General features: G+C 46.9%; 1 protein-coding gene and 1 long non-coding RNA gene across 4 annotated transcripts; one reads left to right on the plus strand and one right to left on the minus strand.

Moving 5' to 3' along the window:
• The first annotated feature begins 1,604 nt into the window (after window positions 1-1,604).
• Window positions 1,605-5,240, plus strand: LOC132542547 (uncharacterized). The gene is made up of 2 exons (XR_009553549.1): window positions 1,605-1,659; window positions 4,959-5,240. It is a non-coding gene; the product is annotated as an uncharacterized LOC132542547 (long non-coding RNA).
• A 2,022-nt stretch (window positions 5,241-7,262) lies between these two features.
• Window positions 7,263-12,581, minus strand: PARS2 (prolyl-tRNA synthetase 2, mitochondrial). Of its 3 annotated transcripts, none has more exons than XM_016185972.2 (3): window positions 12,454-12,581; window positions 11,221-11,279; window positions 7,263-9,918 (listed from the first exon to the last, which is right to left on the minus strand). In XM_016185972.2, exon 3 carries the CDS (start codon window positions 9,890-9,892, stop codon window positions 8,465-8,467), a length of 1,428 nt encoding a protein of 475 aa, XP_016041458.2. In that variant the 5' UTR covers window positions 9,893-9,918; window positions 11,221-11,279; window positions 12,454-12,581; the 3' UTR covers window positions 7,263-8,464. The 3 variants fall into 3 exon arrangements, with proteins under 3 accessions (XP_016041458.2, XP_060062238.1, XP_007518091.2); XM_060206255.1 differs by lacking the exon at window positions 12,454-12,581 and adding an exon at window positions 11,541-11,705; XM_007518029.3 differs by lacking the exon at window positions 11,221-11,279 and having other exon boundaries at window positions 12,454-12,532.
• Between the last annotated feature and the right edge of the window lie 12,030 nt (window positions 12,582-24,611).

A 24,611-nucleotide genomic window follows, 5' to 3' on the forward strand; every position in this document is an offset into this window, starting at 1 on the left:
TTTTTCTGTTTCTATCAAATAATTTTCTCTTCTAGGAAGGAAGGAAAGGAAGGAAGGAAGGAAGGAAAGAAGGGAGGGAGGAAGGAAGAAAGAGAAAAAGAAAGAAAGAAAAAGAAAGAAAGAAAGAAAGAAAAGAAAGAAAGAAAGAAAGAAAGTTTATTTCTGGTAAAAGTCCTAATCCTGGGCAATACCTCTAAGCTTAATAGTTTAAGGAGTGGTTGACGTTTCTGTGAGCCTACACGGGGGAGAGCCTTGATTGACCTTAAATCAGAATAATCCATATGCCAAAGTGACAGGCTCTGGGGAGCCTGCTCTTAGAATACCACAACATCTCAAGATCTGTCCTTCACCTGTTGGTACCACTCACCCAACTACTGTGTGCAAAGGGCGAGGGATACTTAGCAGGTACAAGCCAGGAACTGTTAACCCCCACCTACTCCATGAGGACATATCTTGTACCAATGGATAAGAATCCTGGCTCCAGAGTCTGTAGTCTGGATTACTGTGGGAGTCACTTAAATTTTTATTAAATTTTAGTTACTGTGGGAGTCGGGCGGTAGTGCAGTGGGTTAAGTGCACGTGGCGCAAAGCGCAAGGACCCATGTAAGGATACTGGTTCGAGCCCCGGCTCCCCACCTGCAGGGGAGTTGCTTCACAGGTGGTGAAGCAGGTCTGCAGGTGTCTATATTTCTTTCCCCCTTTCTGTCTTCCCCTCCTCTCTCCATTTCTCTCTGTCCTATCTAACAACAACAACATCAATAACAACAATAATAACTACAACAATAATGAAAAAACAACAAGGGCAACAAAAGGGAAAATAAATATTTAAAAAAATTAGTTACTGCATTTATGTGTGTGTGTGGGGGGGGTGGAGAGGAAGAGGGAGACTCCTCAGAGAATCACTTTGGCACATGTGATGCTGGAGATCAAACTTAAGAGTCTCATGCTTGATAGTCCAGTACTCCATCCACTGTGCCACCTCCTCATGCCTCCAGTATTTTATTTCATGAGTGATAGGCAGGTGGAGAGAAAGTGAGAGACAGAGACCAGAGCAACACTCTGGCCTACCAGGTACTGAACTCAGAACCTCATGCATACAAGTCTAACACTATCTACTGTACCGCCTCCTGGGTTCCTAGAAGTCACTTTATTTACTTACTTGTTTATTTATTTACTTATTTTTTTATTAAGGATTTCTTCTTCTTTTTTAATATTTTATTATTGGGCAGAGAAATTGAGAGGGGATGGGGAGACAGGGAGGGAGAGAGACAGAGAGACACCGGCAGCCCAGCTTCACCACTCATGAAGCTCCCCCCTGCAGGTGGGGGCCAGGGGCTTGAACCCGGGTCCTTGTGTACTGTAATGTGAGCACTTAACCAGGTGTGCTACCACCTGGCTGCTATTTGTTTATTTATTTTACTACCACTAGGGTTATTGCTGAGGCTTGGTACTATGAATCCACTGCTCCTAATAGCCATTTTCTTTTCTATTCTATTTTATTTGATACGACAGATAGAAATTGAAGGGGTAGTCGGGCGGTAGTGAAGCATAAGTGCAGGTGGTGCAAAGTGCAAGGACCGGCGTTAAGAATCCCAGTTTGAGTCCCCGGCTCCCCACCTGCAGGGGAGTCGCTTCACAAGCAATGAAGCTGGTCTGCAGGTGTCTATCTTTCTCTCCCCCTCTCTGTCTCCCCCTCCTCTCTCTATTTCTCTCTGTCTTATCTAACAACGATGACGACATCAATAACTACACAATAAAACAACAAGGGCAACAAAAGGGAATGAATAAATAAATAAATATTAAAATGAATAAATAAAAAGAAATTGAGAGGGGAGGGGGATAGAGAGGAAGAAAGATAAGAGAACTGCAGACTTGCTTCACCACTCATGAGCTTCCCCCCTGCAGATGGAGATTAGAGGCTTGAACCTGGGTTCTTGCACACAATAATATGATAGCTTAATCAGTTGTGCCACCACCAGCCCCCCTGAAGTCACTTTTTAAAGTATGTGAATTTTTTTCTTTCAAATGTCCCCTAAGTTTGCAATAGCATGAAACTAGTAATTTTCTCATTTTCTACATTACAGAAAACTTAAAAAAGTATTTTCCTAACTCTAAAATAAAGCTTTTGAAGGTGCAAGAATACATCTTAAACATCACTGTGGCATCTTGGTAGAGAGATAGATAGTAGGAATTCAAGAAGCCTGGCACAGAAGTAGTTAAGGAAATGACAATTTCAACAGATTTCTGCAAAGCTATTTTATTGATGGCCCAGCAGGTGTTTCTTCCATTAAAACACGGAAAATTAATGGAGCCCTTGATTTACATTCTGAGCTGGATTTACACAGTGGTTTTGTTATGCACCAGCCTTTGTCCCCAAGCATTAATTCTGCTAAATATTTCCCAGTCAGTTGCTTCTAGATCTCCCCAAGGAGGGAGCAATAGGAACACAGCCGGGACCTGTTATTTTTGCCAGCATCACCATTCCTTCAATTTATGGCAAGAGGTAACACTGACAAGTTCAAAAAGAAAAGAATAAGATACATGGTTTGCATCTTTCCAGCTTTCCTCTCAGGAGATGGACCATTCATAGGCATCAGGTAGTTTTTACGAATGGTATTCCTTAAGAAGGCTGTAAAGCATCTGATCAAGAAAACAAGAATGTGGTCCAGGAGGTGGCACAGTGGTAAAGCTTTGGACTCTCAAGCATGAGGTCCTGAGTTCCATCCCAGGCAGCACATGTGCCAGAGTGATGTCTGGTTCTCTCTCTCCTCCTATCTTTCTCATAAGTAAATAAAATCTTTAAAAAAGAAATAAAGAAAGAAAGAAAGAAAGAAAGAAAGAAAGAAAGAAAGAAAGAAAGAAAACAAGACCCAGGTCTCCCAGCTGGGGTGGAGCAGAGAATTCCTCACATTCCCTGGTGCAGTGAAGCGTTTGCTCAGAGTATATACTGAGGGTTCAGCAGTTCACAGGAAAGCAGATGGCCCTGGGGGTGGGTCCCACTACCACCAGCAGAGCTCCACTTACAGATGAAGCCAAAACCATAAAAGGCAAGTAATTCGTCTAAGGTTACAGCCTTGATCATAGCCTCCATAAGTGATTGATCTAGGATTGTCTCTTCAAGGCTCTGATCTTTTCTCACTGCCTCTGGCTATAGGAAGATACTCTAGCTTTGAATCAAGACACCTAAGTTTCAGTTCAGCCTGACATTGGGCAAATCACTGGACACCCTGGATTTATCTCCCTTGGAAAAACTCGTCAGGTGCCTGTTGCAAATGTAGACAGCTTTGTGTAGCTCAACAGCTGATCCCATCAGACCTCTCTTGACACGACCAGATGAAGCAGACGATATCTAATTTTGAGGACACAACACCTGGCCTGCCATCAGGCGTTTTGCCAGTCAGATGGTATGAGATGGACTAATTCTCACATACACACACCCCCGCCCGCCCATTCCCATCTGTGAAACGGGGACTGGACAAGTGGGTTCCAAGTTCTCTTCACATTTTAGCGTTTCATATGCTACATCATTCCTCCAGTCATCCCATGACTTGCACATTTATGAAGAGCTTTAGATTAATTGAATCTCTGTTCCTGGAGTCTGGTTTTGAAAAGTGCTTCCATTAGACCACCTTTCTACAAATAAGCTTCTGGAGCAGAAGTGGAAAGTGTTTTAAAAAATGTAAAGCAGGGGCCAAGCGGTTGTTACAGTGCACAAGGACATGGGTTCAAGCCCCTGGTGCTCACCTGCAGAGGGAAAGCTTAGCAAGTGGTAAAGCAGGGCTGCAGGTGTCTCTCTGTCTCTCTATCTCCCCCTCCCGCCTCTCAATTTCTCTCTGTCTCCAATAATAATAAATAGATATATTTAAAAAATATTTAAAGCGGGAGTCGAGTGATAGCGCAGCAGGTTAAGTGCAGGTGGCCCAAAGCGCAAGGACCGGCATAAGGATCCTGGTTCGAGCCCCCGGCTCCCCACCTGCAGGGTAGTCGCTTCACAGGCAGTGAAACAGGTCTGCAGGTGTCTATCTCTCCCCCTCTCTGTCTTCCCCTTTTCTCTCCATTTCTCTTTCTGTCCTATCCAACAACAACGACAACAATAATAACTACAACAATAAAACAACAAGGGCAACAAAAGGGAATAAATAAATATTTTAAAAATTATACTGAAAGCATCCACTCTCACAAGCTTTATTTTCCCATCTATTCTAGATGACTTTGTGAGGCAGGCACGCACAGTTCAGTCGTAGCTTACTGAAATCACTCCAATGTCTCCCAGCACAGCGGCACGTGCTGGCCCTCAACAAAGAAACAGCCACTCTCTACCCTAGTCCAGCTTTCTAGTCCTATTCTCAACTCTGACTCCATCTTCCCAGACAATACTTTTATTCAGCCTGCATGTCAGCTATCAGGCTCAGGCAAAAATTACTAAAGTCATGGAATACACATTAAATAGACTTCCCAACTTCTTTCTTCTTTTTCTTTCTTCTTTCATAAAAACCTCATTTCATTTGCTTTATTCCTACCTTTGTGTTCCTGCTTATTGAGCAATTTGCTTTATATCTTACCACCTTTCAGCCACCAAGTTGCAGATGCTACTAGGATTCTATCCTGACTTCCCTGGGCGGATACCTCACCAATGTGTCCTGGAACCTCACCTCCCCAAAGCCCTACCCCACTAGGGAAAGACAGAAACAGGCTGGGGGCATGGATTAATCTGTCAACATCCATAGCCAGCAGAGAAGCAATTATAGAAGCCAGACCTTCTATCTTCTGCTTCCCACAAGGAATTTTGGTTCATAAGAGAGGGATAAAGAATAGGGAAATGGGAGTCGGGCGGTAGTGTAGCGGGTTAAGCGCAGGTGGCGCCAAGCGCAAGGACCGGCGTTAGGATCTGGGTTCGAGCCCCCGGCTCCCCACCTGCAGGGGAGTCACTTCACAAGCAGTGAAGCAGGTGTCTGCAGGTGTCTTTCTCTCCTCCCTCTGTCTTCCCCTCCTCTCTCCATCCCTGTCTTATCCAACAACAACATCAATAATAACTACAAAAATAAAACAACAAGGGCAACAAAAGGGAATAAATAAATAAATATTTTTTAAAAATAAAAATAAACAAAAAAAACAGGGAAGCTTCCAATGGAGGGGATGGGACACGGAACTCTAGCGGTGGAAACTGTATGGAATTGAACCTGTTATCTTACAATCTTGTTGACCATTATTAAATTACAAAAAGAAAGAAAAAAAAGAAATGGCCGGGGGGTCGGGCGGTGGCACAGTGGGTTAAGCGCATGTGGCGCAAAGCGCAGGAACCGGCGTAAGGATCCCGGTTCGAGCCCCTGGCTCCCCACCTGCAGGGGAGTCGCTTCACCGGCAGTGAAGCAGGTCTGCAGGTGTCTGTCTTTCTCTCCCCTTCTCTATCTTCCCCTCCTCTCTCCATTTCTCTCTGTCCTATCCAACAATGAATTGCGTCAACAAGGGCAATAATAATAACCACAACAAAGCTACAACAAGGGCAACAAAAGGGGGAAAAAAAATGGCCTCCAGGAGCGGTGGATTCATGGTGCAGGCACCGAGCCCAGCAATAACCCTGGAGGAGGAACAAAACAAAAAAAAAAAGAAAAAAGAAATGGCCGAGCGTTAAAAGCAATGACCTCATATCAGTCTAAATAATGTATCACTGAAATGACCCACACACCCAGCAACAAAGTGGGTGCAGGTGTATGCCGACAACAGGAGCTCTCAGTTGATTTTGCACATTAGAATCATGGGGCAGCCTTAATGTTCCTGCTGCCCAGCCCACAGCCCCACCCACAAGCAGAACCCGAGGGCACCCACATGATTCCAATGTGCAGTCGAGGGTCAGATCCTCGTGCCTGCTTAATCTAGCCATGCCAGGTTTGCTTGCAAATCTGCATTGGCTCACCTGAATGCTGAGCCCCAGGCTACAGTGGCAGGGCTGAGAGTCATTAAAGCTGGGCATGTCCATTAATCAGGACACCCGAGGGTGTGTGCTTAGGGGTGGGAGGGCTCTAGCAGTAGCAGTACTGGCAGTAACCAAGATACACGTGAGACAACTGGCAAAGACAAGAACTGTAGCGCCCACACAGCTGGCCTAGTGCTCTGGTCTCAGGGAGTGGGTGTGGGCAACCAGAGGCCGGCCCTTCAGCCCTGGGTGAACCCAACAGAGGAATGCTTTCAAGGCTTAACAGCTCGGCATGGGGGGGAAGGGAGAGGGAAGCACATACATGTAGGAGCCTCCAGGCATGTGGTGGACTGTGAGACTGAGACATGTCATGACTCCAGGGGCTGAGGGTGAACAATCTGTTATGTTCGTAGTCAGGTGAACCGGAACAATGAGAGCAGGCAGCACTACTGTGGGAGCCCAAGTTGGCTCCCAATCCTCCACAGACTTGGGGCAGACTTTAGGCCCCAGCCCTGCACCTATGACTCTGCTGCCCTGACCGTTGCACCAAGAAATGGCTAAAACATTTTCCCAGCCACCTAATTTTGTTTTTCTCCTACTTATTTATTATGTAATTTATTTATTTTATGGAGCAAGAGCCTTCCTTTCTGCTTTTTCATGCAGTCAGACAGACAGCAAGGCATCATAGCTTCCACAGTGCTGAGGTAACTACCACGTGGTGCTAGTGTTTGAACCTCACCTGCACACGTTGGCAAGCTACACGCCCTACCTGGGGAACTCCCTTCAGTTATATATATTCCTTTTCTTTATGCAGTACCGGGGAAGATTCATTCTTATGCATGAGCTACCTCTTGGGCTGATTATTAGTCTGTAATGTTAGAGACAGAAGCTAGGGAGAGACTCCAAAGCATTGTTCACCATCTCTGGAGTTGCCTGGTGTTGTCAGTGGTGTTCTAATGTAGCGCTGGAGACTGAACCGAGGATTTAACACACAGTTAAGAGGCTGAGGAGAAAGCATAATGGTTAAAAAAAAGAAAGAAAAGAAAAAAAGAAAGAAACGTAAGGTTATGGAAAAGAATTCCATACCTAAGGCTTTATAGCTCCAGGTTTCCCCAAAACTGCCATAAGCCAGAGCAGAGTAGTGCTCTGGTCTTTCTCTTTGTATCTCTCGTATGAACACACACACACAAACACACACACACAGACTTTATCTGCTGTGACACCTCCCAAGTTCCCCAGTTTTTTTTTTTTAGTAGAATGCAGAAATAGTAGAACAAGAGTATCAAGACAGCAAGTCATTAATGTTAAAATAATAGGCGCTACCACTGTTTCAAATCAACAGGCAAGGTTCATTCCAGTACTTTGATTTTATTCAATCAATATAGCATGATCTCAGTGCTAAGCCCCTCAACAGGGCCAGCTCTCTGAAGGCGATTTGTGGTCAACTAATTTTACCACTTTCCTGCAGTGGCTTAAACTATGGAAGAGCAGTGGAGTCAGATATGCCTGTCATGAACCTCTCATAGACACAGCTAATGGCAGCTGTGAGGACTCACACATATAGCTCCACTTTCTCTTGTCACACAGGGAAACTGAGGCCCCAACGGGAGGGGATGTGACCAATGGGAGGAAGGCTGGTGTAGGCTTGATCTGCTCTCTAGACCAGATGCAGCAAGAGGCCCAAGGGAGATGGTGGAAACCAGAGGACCATGACCATCAGCCACCCCCATCCTCACAAAGAAATAGTCAGGGGGGGGGGGGCGGAGTGATCTTCCTGAGAACCCAGAGAACTTGTGTCTCTGTCTCCTACAGAAGCTCCCACAGGGAACTGGGTGGTGTTACGCCAGGTTAAATGCACACAGTACAAAGCACAAGGATCTGTGCAAGGATCCCGGCTCCCCACCTGCAGGGGGGGTCGCTTCACAAGTGGTGAAGCAGGTCTGCAGGTGTCTCTCTTTCTCTCCCCTCTCTGTCTTCCCCTCCCCTCTCCATTTCTCTCTGTCCTATCCTATCCGGTAAAATTAAGTGGCCTGTAGGAGCAGTGGATCCTGGTACAGAATGGAATAAACAGGTGTAAGGCAGGGAGGCTAGTCCAGAGGAATGCAGCAATTTAATGACTAAATACAAATGCAGTTGACCACTGAACAACAGGGGTTTGAACTGCCTGGGTCCACTTATTTGTAACTTTTTTCTTTCAATAGACAAAGACTTGACTCTCCATATCCCAGACTTCACATTCATGGCTTTAACCAGCTGGAGTTGTTGGGCCTGAAACCAATCCCTTGTGTATTCCAAGGGACACATGTAGCTAGTTTTGTGTGCAGTCGAGAACTAGATGCTGATTTTGAACTGTATAGGGGGGTGAGTACCCCTAGGTACCCATTTTTAAGGGCCAGCTAGTGTTTGAACACCCGATGAGATAAAACCTGGTTTCCTTAACTTGGGCTGACTTCCTAGGAGCTGTCCCATTTCAGAAAGGTGTGCAGGACAAGGTTAAGTGTCTGAACTAGCTGAAGGCTGTGAGAAAACGCTGGGCCGGGCCAGGGGCCTTCATACAACCTGCACTTGGCTCAGCAATTCCAAAACTCCTTCTCTGCTGAGGAAGACCACCTCCCCAGTGTTCTGGCACCAAACCTCAAAGTGGGCAGGGTCCTCCAAGGCCCTCTTGCCCGCGATGATCACAAAGGGGTAGCCAAACTTGTCGGCATCTTTCCGCCTCTTCCCGATGGTCAGGTGGGTCCTGTCATCTAGCAGGACCTCCCCGCGCAGCCGGGGCACCGCCTCGGTGATGTGGTCATACAGGTGTTCCGTGAGCTCGGCAGCCGCCTCCTCTATGCTACCCTTCTTAGGAGGGATGAGGCAGACCTGGTAGGGGGCCAGGAGGCCAGGCCAGCGAATGCAGTCTTCCGTAGAGAAGCTCTCAATGGCAGCGGCCAAGATCCGCGTGACCCCCAAGCCGTAGCACCCCATCTCGACAAGGGACACGCTGCCGTGAGTGTTGGTAAACTTAGCGTCAAAAACGGAAGAGTACTTGGTGCCCAGGTAAAACGTGTGCCCCACCTCAACGCCCCTGGTCTCAGTCAGTGAGCCCTGGCAGGTAGGGCAGCTGGTCTGGGACACGTCCAACGTCTCCACATTGGCTGAGAAGCCGCAGCTGGCACAGACTGCAAAGCGGTCCTCTCCCACATCCACAGGCAGCTGGAACTCGTGGGACAGTGAGCCCCCGATGCTGCCCACATCTGCCTGGACCTGCACGCACCGCAGCCCCAGCCGCTCAAACAGCCTGCTGTAGGCCGCACACACCAGGCCGTAGGTCTCCTGGGCCGCCTCTGGGGTGGCATCGAAAGTATACATGTCCTTCATGTAGAACTCGCGGCCGCGCAGAAGGCCAAAGCGGGGCCTGGGCTCGTCCCGAAACTTCCTTGTCACCTGGTATAGCAGGAAGGGCAGCTGCTTGTAGGACAGGGTCTTCTGGGAGGCCACCAGGGCTGTGACGACTTCCTCGTGGGTGGGTCCTAAGCAGTATTCCTTGTCATGTCTGTCCCTAAGCTTGAACAGCTCTCTGTCCATCGAGTCCCAGCGGTTGGTGGCCCGCCAGAGTTCTGCCGGGCTGAGGCTGGGCATGCTGACCTTCTGCCCCCCGATAGCCTGCATCTCCTGGTCTATGGTGCGCACCAGCTTCTCCAGGGCACGGACGGCATAAGGCAGGAGGTGGTAGCACCCGGGGCTCGCAGGGTAGATCAGGCCCACCTGCAGCATCAGCCGCTGGCTCTTACAGGTGAGGTCTGCAGACCTGCCGTCCAGTGGGAGCACCTGGTCTTCCCGAAGGTTCTGTGGCTGGAACATAGTGGACAGCGTCAAGCGCCTCCCTCTGCCTGGGGTACAGTGGTGAAGCCTGTGGGGAGTGTAGCCCCGGAGCTGGGGGCTGCAGGTGGCCAGGGTATGCAGTCCTCTGCATCTTCTCAGCAGCCCTTCCATGGCGTCAGCGCTGGAAGCTCTTGTGCCTGGAGCAAACAGAGACGCGTGGAAATAGAGGTGAGCTGTGCCCGCGCTGCAGCGGGTTTCCATGACAGATGCTGGCTCTAGAGGAGCACAACTCCGCATTTGTTTCATTTATTTTTTATTTTTTATATTGTTGTAGTTATTACTGATGTCTTTGTTGTTGGATAGGACAGAGAGAAATGCAGAGAGGAGGGCAGAGATAGACACCTGCAGACCTGCTTCACCACTTGTGAAGCGACGCCCCTGCAGGTGGGGAACTGGGGGCTTGAACCGGGATCCTTAAGCCAGTCCTTGCGCTTTGCACCACCTGCACTTAACCTGCTGTGCTACTGCTCGACTCCCCACAACCCATTTATGAGAGCTTCACACACCAAAAACAGCTTCTCTTTTAGTATTTTCTCTTGCAAGGAAATGCCTTTCCTCACTTATAAAAATACAATAAATCCTCAATTGTTGACGGGTTTGGAAAGTGTGGCTCTAAGTGCGAGATGGAGAATGAAGCCAATAGCACCACCGACTAACTGGCAGAAATAAGAGGTGAGTTCCCAGGGTGTACTTCTAGTCACAAAAACATCACCAGAATTCTAAATATCGACCCCAGATAATTCAAATTTTGTTGTTGTCGTTGCTGGGGCCTTCCTATTCTGGGCTGACTCTTTCAGACAGAGAGAGACTGACAGAGGGAGAGGGGAAGACACCTCAGCACAGAAGTTTCCTCCAGTGCAGTAGGGGACAGGACTGAACCTGATTCCTGACTATGGCAACACAGGTGCCCTCCCAGGTGTGTTGTCCTGTTGTCCCTCAATTAAAAACAATGGTGATCTCACCACTTTCAGCCCATCTTGGACAGGGCTTGAAGAAATCACGTTCACTTTTTTTTTTTTTTCCTTTTTGCTGATTCAAGAAGCTTTAGTTCACTCATTGATGGGCATTTATTGAGATTACCCTGTATCTAGTCACTCTCCTGCTTGTAATATATTAATGGCTTCCCATCCTAATTCCCTCCCCCCCTTTTTATCTTTACTTACTGGATGGACAGAAATCGAGAGGGAAGGGGGAGACAGAGAGGGAGAGAGACAGAGAGACACCTGTAGCCCTGCTTCACCTCTTCCGAAGCTTTTCCCCCTGCAAGTAGGGATCACAATTTTCTTGATATGTGACAAAGCCTCTTTGTATTTTGATCCTTACACACCTCGTTTCTTACCCCACCACTTCCCTAAAATACTCCCAAATTCCCAGGACTCTGGAACACCTCACCACCACCACCACCACCACGCTAATTTGTTTTTTCAGGGTTCACTTACTGCAAGAAGCCTCTTCCAATCCCTTGCTGACAGGGAGGCACTTCCTTCTCTGTGCTTCCCTGCACACAACTACAACACATTAGGGATGTTCAAAACATCCCAAAATGTCTTTCAGAAACTGCTGTGTGCTGTTTAGTGTGGGGCTGAATAATGTCTCGTGTCCTGTCCCTCCACTAAACTATGAGTTTACCAGGCTGTGCACATTTACAATTTCAGGCTCGGGTACTTTGCCTGATATTTAGACAATTACTAATTATACTTGTTGATCAAATCGATAAGTCAATGAGGAGCAAAGTGAAGAGCTAAACTGAGATAATTACGTGGATATTTTAAGTCTGAAGCCTTCTGCTCCCAACCTGAAATGGGTGCTTAAGACACCCCCAACTAAAGACACATTTCTATTGTCTCCCTGTCCAAGGTTATCCACATACCCGAGAAACTAAGTAATCAATGTGTTTCGCAATTCAGGCTTTGACAAACAAACTCTGGATCATTTTCTTCTTCTTCTAGCGTTTGCCCTTCTTCCGTAGCCAGTCAACAGCGTCAGGTTGAGCCTGATGTAAAGTTTCGAGATCATTTAATCAGCCGACAAAGTTTTACACAACTTATCCTTCAGCACAAGTTTTTTTTTTTTTTTTCCCTTTCTCACAGTTGCTATGTCATCCAATCGTGAAAGCTTATTAAACATCCACAGAGAGCTTTACAACAGTACCGGGTAGGCAGTAAATGCCACCACGTATTTACCACAATCATCGTGCCCCAAACACAAGAGAGGACGCAGCAGATGAGCACAGGCTCTCCTGGACTGCTAAATCCACACCAAGTTTGCATCGTGGATGTTGCTGCATAAAACAGCAACGGAGCCCTGGCCTTAATTCTAAGAACGGGATCTGCCTCCTCTGGCTGGGTGAGCCTGATCACCTCAGTTTTCCTCCACGTGTAAGGTGGTCTTAGACTCCCCCCAGCCCCAAGCTCCACTCTTTCCAGGGCTGGTTCAGAACACCGTGACACCTGAGCTAGCGAAGGAAGGAAACCCTGCTCTCGCTTGACAGTGGAGGAGACAGATTAGGTGATGCAAAATTTATCCAACAGGGAATGTGACTGAGCCCGCCCCGTCCAAGGACTGGATGCACGTGGGAAAGCAGTAAGCCTGGTGAAAATGTCCGCATCCAACCTGAGCCCTCCCCAGCCCGGCCACTCCGCGCCCACACCCGTGTAGAAACCAAGGCTCACCCGCGGCGGACCCCTGTTAAGACCGCCCACGAGACCACCTCGACCGCCTTGCAGACCGGGGGCGTGTCTACTTCAAGCCCCGCCCTCAACCCGCCTATCCAATCAGAAAGGCGCACTCTCGGGGACTGTCCAACCCGCTCCAGACGCACGTAAACGTCTTCCGGAAGTTTAGTCTAAGAGAGAATCCGACAATCTCCATTTTCCTAGATTGGCCTGAGCAACAGTGAGTAAACCATCATGCCGGAAGTACCGTCTAGGACGTAGGGAGGTTTAACTCTATGATCTTAAATCAAGCTCCGGGATTTGGAGTCCGAAGTTCCCGCCCACTGTCAAGACCCGCCCCTCTTTAGAATGTGCTGGTCCTACTCTATCCAGTGATTTTATAGACTTTCAATGTAAATACATTAAACAAGTGAACGCCTTTATTACAAAGCCTAGACTCTTTAGCTCTCAAAACTTTGATCCACAAAACTTTGAGTAGCGAACATGTACTAACCATGGTTGCAGAAAACTGGGAATAGTGAACAAAATAAACGATGGTCTCTGTACTTAATGTACCTTTGATTTTAATAAGAAGAAATAGACCAATATAGTTAAATTAAGGAGTTGGCACCGAAATCAGAAATGAAAGCATGCACACACACATACACACACACACACACACACACACACACACTTTTATTTCAATGAAATAGATTATAGAAACATTCAGAGAGACCAGAGCACTGCTCAACTCCCTCACCCAGTAAGTAGTATTTTAATGAAATTTGTTTTTTAATTGATGTAAAAAAAATACCTCGTGAATGAATTGTCAGCATTTTATATAAGATAGGATCAGTCAGTGAGACAGTGTTAAATGCCATGGAGAAAATTTTATTAGGGAAAGGGAGCAGGTTGGAGGTTGATTGCAACTTAAAATATGATCACCAGAGGCGGAGTGGTGGCACGCCTGGTAGAGTGTAGATTGCCTGGCACAAGGACCACCTGCAGAAGGGAAAGCAGTGGAACAGTGCTGTAGGCGTTTCTCCTTCTCTCTGTTTTTCTCCCTATCTCTGTCTTTCACTCTCTAGTAAAAAAAAAAAAAAAAAAAGGAAAGAAAAAGAAAGACCACCAGGAACAATGAGTTGTGCAGTCACCAAGCCCCAGGGGTATCACTCTGGTGGGAAAAATAAATAAACAAATAATGAGTATCAGGGAAAGCCTCATTTAAAAGTTGTCATTTTAGAAAAGACCTGAAGGAGAAAAAAAAAAAAACCCTCATACAGGGGCCAGGTGGTGGCACACCTGGTTAAGCACTCACATCATAGTGCTCAAGAACCCAGGTTCAAGCCCCTGGTCCCCACCTGCATGGGGGAAGCTTCTCAAGTGGTGAAGCAGGGCTGCAGGTGTCTATCTCCTCCGCCTCTCTCAATTTCTCTCTGCTTCTGTCCAACAATAAATAAAAATATTTTTTTAAAAACTCATAGATATCTGGGGAATAGAATGTTGTAGACACAGGAAACAACATTTGCAAATGTCTTGAGGTAAAAGCTGCATGTCATACAATTAACAGCTGTAGATTATCAAGTGCCCAACAGGTAAAAGACTAAATGCAAGACTGGGAATTCTGAAGCTGTTTCCTGAAGCTGTTGGCTGGCTAGGATCTGCCAGAAACACCAGGTCATCAGTGGTGCGACAAGGGCTGAGAAAAGTCCTGTGGGAGGGTATAAGGTGAACTTTCAGCTGAGACTCTGCTGCAGAACCCATTAATGACAGTGTGAATGGAAGGGACTAGAACACAGAAAGGCACGACATCAGATGATGAGCTCTGTGAGGGAAGCAAGGGGGTGAGGCTGGACCAGTATCTTTTATTTCCTTCTGCTTGACACACAGACCAATCCAGTGCTTCTCAGACTTGCCTGTACTGAATTACTGCAGGTTCCCTCCCACTAGCCTAGGGGTGCTGCCTATCAATCTGGGGGGCAGTCTGGGTGTCATACTTGGTTGGTCCCTAGATCCTGACATGTTGCCTGAGCTAGAACTGCCCGCCTAAGGGAAAGAGGCTTTAGAAAGACTGGTGGGTGCAGGGGAAATATAGAATAAATACAGAATATCATGGTGATTTTACAATTGAGGAAAATGGCAACTGTCTACCAGCTTGGAGGACAGGTAGAGCTGGGTAAGCCTAAGCACCTTTGCTCTCAGAGCCTAACCCCTGCAGCTCTGCACGGTGCTGGGGACGTTCCCCCAGGAGTGCAGTAGCAAAGATTTTCTGCAGGCAGTATTCCTCCACACCTCCTCTCTGGAGGCAGGAGGTGAATAATCTTCCACACATTTCGGGATCCCAAGTAGCCTTCTATTTCTCCGGGCTCCCCATGCACATTATTGCCTCCCTTCCAATCCTGGAAAAGCCAGGCATCGGTCCTCTGCACCCTGAGGTGTTAATTATTTTTCAATTAGCAGCTCCCAGGCTGGAGAGCAGAGTGGCATGGAGAGGCCTAATGACTTGCCATGTTTATATACCCCCACATCTTCAGAACACTTTACCAATGGTAACTAATTAATGCTCATGACCCCCTTGGGAGGCAAGCGGAGAACTCCTGCATTTTCCTGCCAGTTTACAAGAGGCTCTGCAGCTCCCACTCCAGCCAGCCATAGTCAGACTAGATGTGGACCTGTGAGCAAGTTCAGGGTGGGAGAAACCCAGAATCCTGCCCTAGGGTTGCCAACAACTTCCTCTGTGATGCTCAATCAACTGATGAGTCGTTTCCTCTTGGGTTCATTCGTTCATTCATGGTAAAGTCCCATGAGTTATCTGAAAAAATAAGTCATTCATTCACTGTCGTTAAAACCAAATCCAAACAAAAGTACCTGCACACCTTGGTGGTGGTGGGGGGATATCGAGCTATCAATATAAAGAAGGAGGTAGCAAACTGCTGGGCAGCAGCACTGAACACAGATGGGGGTGGAGTCGGGTGGGACCAGAGAGGGCTTCTCAGAGGACTGGGCATGGATTTGGACCTCATAGAATAAACTAGGTGCTTCCCAGTCTGTAAGAACAGAGATAACAAGATATTCTAGTCCAAGGGGGCAGTAAATCACAACTGACTTTAAAGGAGACGGCTTACAGAAAGTTCTGGCTGGAGCTCAGAGCCCACCCCAGCAACTTCAAAACATACAGAAGAAGTGGCAGGCATTAGGGCACCAGGACCTGCTGGGAAAGGGTTTTGCTTCAGCAGTGAGGCCAGTATGGAATTTGTGTTGTGAAGAGCAATGCTTCCCTTCCCCCAGAACACACATCTGTTTTGAGGTTCAGCCCTAAGCAACTCCTCCCTCCTCTGAGAAATATTCCTGGACATTTTGCATTCCTCTCCACACATGTCTTTGCTATAATTTGAAAACAAGGCAAACTGTGTCTGTAGGAAAATGGTCACCTCCTCAGCTGAGGGTCCCTGGGCAGGTATTAGCCAGTGTGGAAACAAGCCTGCGGGCAGTGGAAAGGTTGTATGAAATCCTCTACCTGAGGTGTGGACTCAGGTGGAAGGGAGGAATTGGGGGAGAGGCCAGTAAGGAGACTCCTACAGTAACCCAGAGTGGGTAGCAGGTGGGGAGAAAAAAAGGATAGAACACAGAACGTTGACCTAGTGGCCTCCTGAGTCCACCCTTGACCCCTTTCTTTAGCCCAGACTGACCCAGGGAGATTGGACTGGAGATGGGAAGTGGCTTTAACTTAGAATCCTTTAAAATTTTTTGACTTAGAATCCTTTCAAAAAATTTAAAAATGGGAGTCGGGCGGTGGCACAGCAAGTTAAGCGCACATGGCACAAAGTGCATGGACCATCGTCAGGATCTTGGTTCCAGCCCCCGGCTCCCCACCTGCAGGGGAGTCGTTTCATAGGCAGTGAAGCGGGTCTGCAAGTGTCTATCTTTCTCTCCCCCTCTCTGTTTTCCCCTCCTCTCTCGATTTCTCTCTGTCCTGTCTAACAACAATGACAGCAACAACAACAATAATAACCACAACAATGATAAAACAACAAGGGCAACAAGTTAAAATTAATTAATTAATTAATGACTTGGGGTGGGGCAGTAGTGAGTGGATTTAGTGCACATGGTGCAAAGTGCAAGGACCAGCATAAGGATCCTGGTCGAGCCCCTGGTTCAAGCCCCCGGTTCCCCACCTGCAGGGGAGTCGCTTCACAAGTGGTGAAGCAGGTCTGCAAGTGTCTATCTTTCTCTCCCGCTCTCTGTCTCCCCTCCTCTCTCCATTTCTCTGTCCTATTCAACAACAATGACATCAATAACAACAACAATAATAGCCACAACAATGATAAAAACAAGGGCAACAAAAGGGAAAAATAGCCTCCAGGAGCAGTGGATTTGTGGTGCAGGCACCGAGCCCCAGCAATAACCCTGAAGGTAAAAAAAAAAAAAAAAAGAAAGAAAGGATAATGATTTTAGCCACACATACGATTATGATAAATAACATATAGGGAGGTAGTGTTTTCATCTTTTTATTTTTAGTTTTTAATTGCCACCAGAGTTATTGCTGGGGCTTGATATTGGCACTACAAATCACCACTCCCGGTGACCATTTTTCCTCTTTTCTCTTTTTTTTCTTGCTTTTTCTTCTAGCTACTTTATCTTTATTTGACAAAATAGAGAGACATTGAGAGGGAAGGGGAGATAGACAGGGAGAAAGACAGATGTCTGCAGAGCTGTCTCACCATTCATGAAGCATCCTCCCTGCAAGTGGAGCACAATGGCCGGCACACAGTAGGTCATCAGCACACAGAAAACATAAACCTCTTTGTCTCCCTACTTCTCCGCCCATCTCTGAAGGAGCAGAGGAAGGCCCATGTCCTGCTGTCTTAACCCCTGTGGTAGTAAATCTATTTGCTATGTAAGACCTGGTAAAATAGCTCACTATGCAGTGTGCTGCTTTGTCACCTAAAAAGTTGACCTGGAGTAGTGAAGACCCGGTGACAACACACACACACACATAGTTTGTTTTTTTTAAAAAAAAAAAGTAAAAAGATTTTGCATTGAGTAAATCTTTTTTTTTGCACACGGTAATAGATATTATTTTTGTCTTTTGAGATATTTCTTACTTTAGAAGATGTCCTGTTAAAAAAAAAAGGCAATAAAACAAAAGCTTTACAATAGTTGATCCATTAAGCAACAACTCCTACTCTAGCCTGTGCTCTGGGAAGGGTGTGCAGAGTCTGGGCAGAGCCAGAAGACATCTAGGGCACAGTACAGCTACCCTGGCACAGAGGGCATGATTAACTGTCTGTGGGGTGGGGGTGTGGCTCCATCAGTTTACCTGTTCATTTCCATCTGGAAGGGCAATGAGGTGCTTTTAGCAAGCTGCTGCCCTTTCTCTTTGCTGAGCAGTTTGAGTTCAGTGTGGGTAGGATAAGGTGGAGTCAATGTCCCAGCCCCCACAACTTCAACTCCCCCTTCCCCCGCCCCCTGCAAGCTGGTGGCTTAGAGAGAGGAATCCAGCATCTTGACTCAAACAGACTTTGGATGGTTATTGAGTTCCAGCACTCCCTGGTTGTGTGGCCATAGGCCAATGACTTAATCTCTGGCCTTTGACTCTCCAACAATGGGGTCTGTAACTCCCTTGAAACATTGTGCAGAGCAAGCCAGCTACTTTGTAAAGTGAAAAGTTCTATATAAGCACTAGCAACATCATGCTTTTATGAGGTTGTGTGTAACAAGATGCTGCCCTGCAATTCATTACATGAAGTGTGTGTGTGTGTGTGTGTGTGTGTGTCACTTGAAGGAAGCCTGGTCTACAGTACTCCACAGAGCATTAACCAGTAACTACTCCAGTGTGACCTTGGAATCTGCTGCTCCTCTTCCTGATGGTCCTTTCCTGCCACACCCGCAGTGCTCACTCCTTCAGATCACTGCTCATGGTCCCCTCACAGTCAGGGCTTCCTATCACAGCAGCCCCCATTTCTAGCCTCCAGCATGCCAGAAGCTCCCTCCTGCTTAGTTATTTCCCATAGCACTCAGCACCATTTAACACACGAAATATCACCCTACTCTGGGGCTTCTTTATCTGTCTCTCCACCCTCCGACCTGAGTAGAATATCATTTCATCCAAGAGGACGGGGAATGTTGGTCTATTCTGTCTTCTGCAGTATCCCTAACACCTAGACAAAACTTTTTCTGTGAGAGAGCCAGACAGTAAACATATAATGCTTTTTCAGGCCATATGGTCTCTGTCACAACTATTTAACTCCATCGTTAAAGCTTGAAAGCAATCACGGGAGGATGCAAACAAATGAGGATGGCTGTGTTTCAATAAAACTTTATTTGCAAACAACAAGTAGCAGGCCAGATTTGACCCGTGTATAACATTTTGCCAACACCTTACCTAGATCATTGCCTGGAAGACTGTAAATGTGTGGTGCATCCCTACTGAATAGAGTAAGTGCTAAATAAATGGCCGAATGGGTACAAGACAATTGGATCAGTAACACAGCTGTTACCCAGTAAATGTGTGTTCCTTTCTAGCTTATACTTCATAGAGATAGCAGAGGGAGAGTCATGATGTATTCTCTTAGAGGTACTAAGAAAGATCCACAGGACTGTTGAAGAGGAATTCAGGGATGGCTCACATCTCCTTTAATTAACTACAGGGCTGCTTCAGAAGCAGACACAGCCAAGGATTAAAGCACAAGCAATTTACCTGGGAGGTGGTCCCAGGATGCACTGGGAGGGGGATGGTAGGTGAGAGAGGGAAGGGCAGGAAATGGAAACAGGGTGTAAAACTGTGCAGATGATGGTGGTGGGCACTGGGACTCCAAGGCCCATGGGATCTGGGGTGTAGGAGATGTGGAATGTGCCTCAAAATTATCGTATTCCCTTCATCCCCACTCTTGCATATCAGGCTGGGATATTTGTGGAGTATTTATCCAGAATCCAATGTCCAGCTCTCATGGTTTAAAGGATCCTCCTGGGAAGGGGGGAGGGGGAGGGGGGCGGGAGCAAGTATCAATCACTTAGTGCTTCTGGTGGGTGGAAAGTGGCAGGTACCAGGGGCCAGGCGGTGGCATTTGTGGCTAAGCACTCACATGACAGTGTGCAAGACGCAGGCTAAAGCCCCATGTTCCCACTTGCAGGGGGAAAGCCTCACAAGTGGTGAATCAGTGCTGCAGGTGTCTCTCTTTCTCTCCCTCACCTCTCTCAATTTCTCTATCTCTATCCAATAATAAATAAGCAATATTAAAAAAAAGAAAGTAGCAGGTACCTGGTGGGGGATGGGGGACACTGACTGACTCTGAGGCGATACTTGGGCTGGTCTTGTAGGATAAACACCCATTATCTTCTTTTTTAAAATTTTTTTTAAATTCTTTATTTATTGGCTAGAAACAGCACGAAATCGAGAGGGAAGGAGGAGACAGACAGAGAGACATCTGCAGCCCTGCTTTACCACTTGCAAAGCTTTTCCCCTGCAGGTGGGAGCCAGGGACTTGAACCCGGGTCCTTTCGCACTGTATCATGTCGCTCAACCAGGTGTGCCACCACCCAGCCCCCCACTATCTTCTTTTAAGCACTGTTTTCAGGGCTTGAAAAAATATCTCACTTGAATAGTGCACCTACTTTATCATGCACACAACCCAAGTTTGACCCTAGCCACCACCACACTGGAGAAAGCTTTTGTGCTGTTGAAGTCAGCATCTCTCTCTCTCTCCCTCTCCCTCTTCCTCTCTCCCTCCCTCCCTCCTACCTGGAAAAATCAGCTCAGAGAATGAAGCCCTGGAGATGACAAAACAAACAAACACTATATTATTTTCAGGTCTTTGATGTCCAAACTTAAATCTAATAGCTTATTTTCTGTCTTTTGCATATATATATAGTCTCTGGGAAGGAATCTGATTGGCTCAACCTGGATCACATGTCAACTCTTTGGTTAGGAGAGGACTATGATTGACATCCTGTGCTACCACTCAGCAAGGAGTTAGAAGCATCCATCCTCCATGAAGAGGAGGTGAGATATTTCCAGCAAGGAGAGGCACTGGGTGGACAGAACAATACATTTCCACCACAGAAGAGTCCTTTTCTTTTTTAATTTTTTAAAAATTTATTTATGAGGGAGAGAGAACCAGATATTCCTCTGGTCCATGTGCTGCCGGGAGTTCCAACTCAGGACCTCATGCTGAGAGTCCAGCACTATCCACTGTGCCACCTCCCAGACCACAATTTGTTTTTTTTACTATGAGAACAACATAATTCATAGAGAAGCTGCAGTGTAGGGGACAGTTTATATATTCGATTTGATAGAATAGGCCTCTCCATTCAGCTGAAAAAGGTTTTCCAATTTTTTAAGGGATTAGCTTCTTCTTCTTCTAGCGTTTGCCCTTCTTCCGTAGCCAGTCAACAACAGTTGAGCCTGACGTAAAGTTCCGAGACCTCCTTTGAATCTGGAGAGGTGGCAGTCGTTGACTATGTGGGTCATAGTCTGTCTGTAGCTGCAGGGGCAGTTCGGGTCGTCTCTGGCTCCCCAGCGGTGGAACATAGCGGCGCACCGGCCATGGCCTGTTTGATACCGATTGAGGAGGGCCCAATCATAACGTGCTAGGTCAAAGCCGGGTTGACACTTGCAGGGGTCTGTGATGAGGTGTTTGTTCTTGACCTCAGCTGACTGCCAACTCTGTTTCCAAGAGTCTGGAACAGAGAAGTTCAGTGTAGGCGTAGGGGACCAGATTGGGTGACGAGACGTCAAGCGTTGGACAGGGTGGGCGAAGATATCCGCGTATATTGGCAGGTCCGGTCGAGCGTAGACGTGGGAAATGAACTTAGATGATGCCGCATCCCGATGAATATCTGGCGGGGCGATGTTGCTAAGAACTGGGATTAGCTTATAGAACAACATATGTAATAGAATTATTAAATTATTAAAAAAATATCAGTAATGTTTAGCCTGCCTGCTATTCCTGCCAGTGTGTGTGTGTGCATGTGTGTGTTGAGGGGTGGGTTCGAGGCTCAGAAAAGTCATTTTATGTGGTCTGGAAGGTGGTGCAGTGGATAAAATACTGTACTTTCAAGCATGAGGTCCTGAGTTCAGTCCCCCGTAACACATGTACCACAGTGATGTCTGGCTCTTTCTCTCCTCAATATTTTTCTCATTAGTAAATAAATAAAATCTTCAAAATAAGAAAGATTTTCTTTTAAAAAATGTCATTTTATGTGTCTGCATCTCAAGTTTCCTCATCTGTAAAATGAACACAGCGCTGATGCATAGCTCCTGGGCTTGTGAGGGTAGTTGGGTGGTATGGCACATGAAATGGCCCTTGACTGGCCCATGGCAAGTCTTCAGTAAACTGTTTTGCTGGTAATAATTCATTTCTTTGGCCTTTGAGAACGTTCTCTGCTCAAATTGTTCTTCTGTGGCCACCTAGAGGCCACAGGAGTCATGTTCACTACTGTTTGCCTGAAAGAACCCCCTCCCCTCATGCTTCCCCCCCCTTTCCCCCACCTCCCACAATTCCTCCTCTTGCCTTTCATCTCAAAACCTGAGAGGCCTTGTCCCCAGCAGATCTGGGGGGTAGGAAGGTGTTCCAGATAGGAGGGACAGGGTGACAGAGGAGGCCGCTAGAGCTGGGCAGGGGGAGAGCAACGCCCAGCTTGGGGGGTGGGGGGAGGGCAGGTGGAGAAGGGCCTGTGTCCCACAACAACCCCCCCCCCCCGCCCCCACTGCAAGCCTTGTCAAGCAAGACTTGGGCCCCACGGTGCTGGGGAGGTTTTCCCTGGAAGCATGCCCGCAGTGCTGGGGATCTGTTTCCATCTGCTCATTTTACTGCTGAGCTGTAAAGTGCTAAATGTCATTATCCTCCCCTTCCTTAAACAAGAGAAAAAGTTAACAGCCTGAGAAAAGGAGATATTTCACTTCATTTGGCAACCAGCCACCATCTTCCAAGTGGGATACTCCCCTGGGGTCTGGTTAGGGGTGGGAAGAAGCCCTGTTCTAGTTTGCTCTCCGCTGTTAGCACCTGCCCTGCTGTAGGCTGGGGGCCGGCAGCTGGAAGCCATGCCCAAGCTCAGTCTAGAGTAGCTGACTGCTCTCTGAGCAACTCAAACACTGTTGCAGGGACACAACAGAACAACAGAAGAGGGGCCAGAGATGATTTATTTAAGGTCATCTTACCTAGCATGAGGTAGGAAGGAATTACTGGAAAGATTTCAGCGGGAGGACCAGATAGCTCACTGGGTAGGGTGTGTGCTTTGGCATGTGTGCAGACTAGGTTCGAACCTGTGCCACATGGAAAGTGCTACAGTAACTGAGGGGGCTGCAGTACTGTGGGATTTCTCCCCCTCTCTGCCTCTCGGGACCTCATGCTATTAAAACTTTTTTTTCTTTATTGAGAGGATTAATGGTTTACAGCTGACAGAAAAATATAGTGTGTACATGTGTAACATTTCTCAGTTTTCCACATAACAATTCAACCCCCACTAGGTTGCCATTATGTTACAGGACCTGAGCCCTCCCCTGCACCCCCAGACTCTTACTTTGGTGTGATACACCAATTCCAGTTCAAGTTCTGCTTAGTGTTTTCCTTTCTGTTCTTATTTTTCAACTTCTGCCTATAAGTGAGATCATCCCATATTCATCCTCTGTTTCCTTTTTTAAATTATTTATTTAAGAAAGGAGACATTAACAAAACCATAGGATAGGAGGAGTACAACTCCACACAATTCCCATCACCTGGTCTCCATATCCCATCCCCTCCCCTGATAGCTTTTCCATTCTCTATCCCTCTGGGAGTATGGACCCAGGGTCGTTGTGGGATGCAGAAGGTGGAAGGTCTGGCTTCTGTAATTGCTTACCTGCTGAACATGGGCATTGACTGGCCCATCCATACTCCCAGTCTGTCTCTCTCTTTCCCTAGTAGGGTGGGTCTCTGGGGAAACGGAGCTCCAGGACACATTGGTGGGGTCGTCAGTCCAGGGAAGTCTGGTCAGCATCATGCTGGCATCCGGAACCTGGTGGCTGAAAAGAGAGTTAACATACAAAGCCAAACAAATTGTTGAACAATCATGGACCTAAAGGCTGGAATAGTGCAGATGAAGTGTTGGGGGGGTACTCTCTGCAGACTCTGTGCACTTCTGCTTTCAGGTATATATTTTTCCCTGGTTTATGGGCACATGTGAACATATGCTCTATCTCAGGGGACCTGGTCTATATCTAGGTTTGGGGACTTTATTGGGGAGTGGAACACTTGGAATGGAAGTCAAGAATATTATGAAAGGAAAGGTCTCACCCGAGTGATGAAGCTGAAGGGTTGTCATTCCACACCTGAAGTCTCTGGACACAGTCCGAGGTGAAGCATGTTGAGGTGGCACTCGTTGTGTTGATTAGGTTGCGATCGATGGATGCAATATTATTTGGTATGCATTGAGAGAAGCATGCAGGAAAGTGGGCCCCACCCTAAGGTTCCAGGACTGGGGGAAATATAGGCTCTATAGTGGAAATGTGAGGTTCCAGTGTCTTAGGGTTCAAGAAGACAATGGTTCATTTTTGTTATCATCACATTATTTGGTAATTGGGTTAACTTTGAAAAGTCCCTTTGTTAGGGTTTGCTGTATAATACCCAGCATCTTGTATATAGTGGCCACCGGTTGCTTCTGTTCTCCCTGGTCTAGGCTTTTGAGAGAGTCAACATATCAAAGACTCAGCCTATGTATTAAAAAGACTCAGTCTGTGTTTTAAAAAGTTCTAGACATATGATCAATTTTTCCCCTCTCATATTAATTGAATAGTGGTTTATATGACTACACTTTAATAGGAGTGTACATAAACACCATTCCCACCACCAAAATACAGTGTCCCATCCCACCACCCCCACCCCCCCGGAAGCCGAATGTCCACCTTCTCCCTTACCACAGGGTTTTTACTTTGATGCCCTACTCTTCATCCTCTGTTTCTAGCTGATGGCACTTAACATGACTCATTCAAGCTCCATCCAAGATGATGTGATGAAAGTGAAATCACCATTTTTTACAGCTGAGTAGTATTCCATTGTGTATACAGACCACAACATGCTCAGCCACTCATCTGTTGTTGGACACCTGGGTGGCTTCCAGGTTTTATCTATTACAAATTGTGCTGCTCAACCAAAAACAGAAAACTACAGACCAATATCTCTGATGAACATAGATGCTAA

The sequence above is a fragment of the Erinaceus europaeus genome, chromosome 13 (genome assembly GCF_950295315.1).
Source record: "Erinaceus europaeus chromosome 13, mEriEur2.1, whole genome shotgun sequence".
Taxonomy (NCBI): domain Eukaryota; kingdom Metazoa; phylum Chordata; class Mammalia; order Eulipotyphla; family Erinaceidae; genus Erinaceus; species Erinaceus europaeus.

Coding starts and splice junctions, on each gene's coding strand:
- PARS2 (XM_016185972.2), bottom strand. CDS start 9,892: ATGGAAGGGCTGCTGAGAAGATGCAGAGGACTGCATACCCTGGCCACC.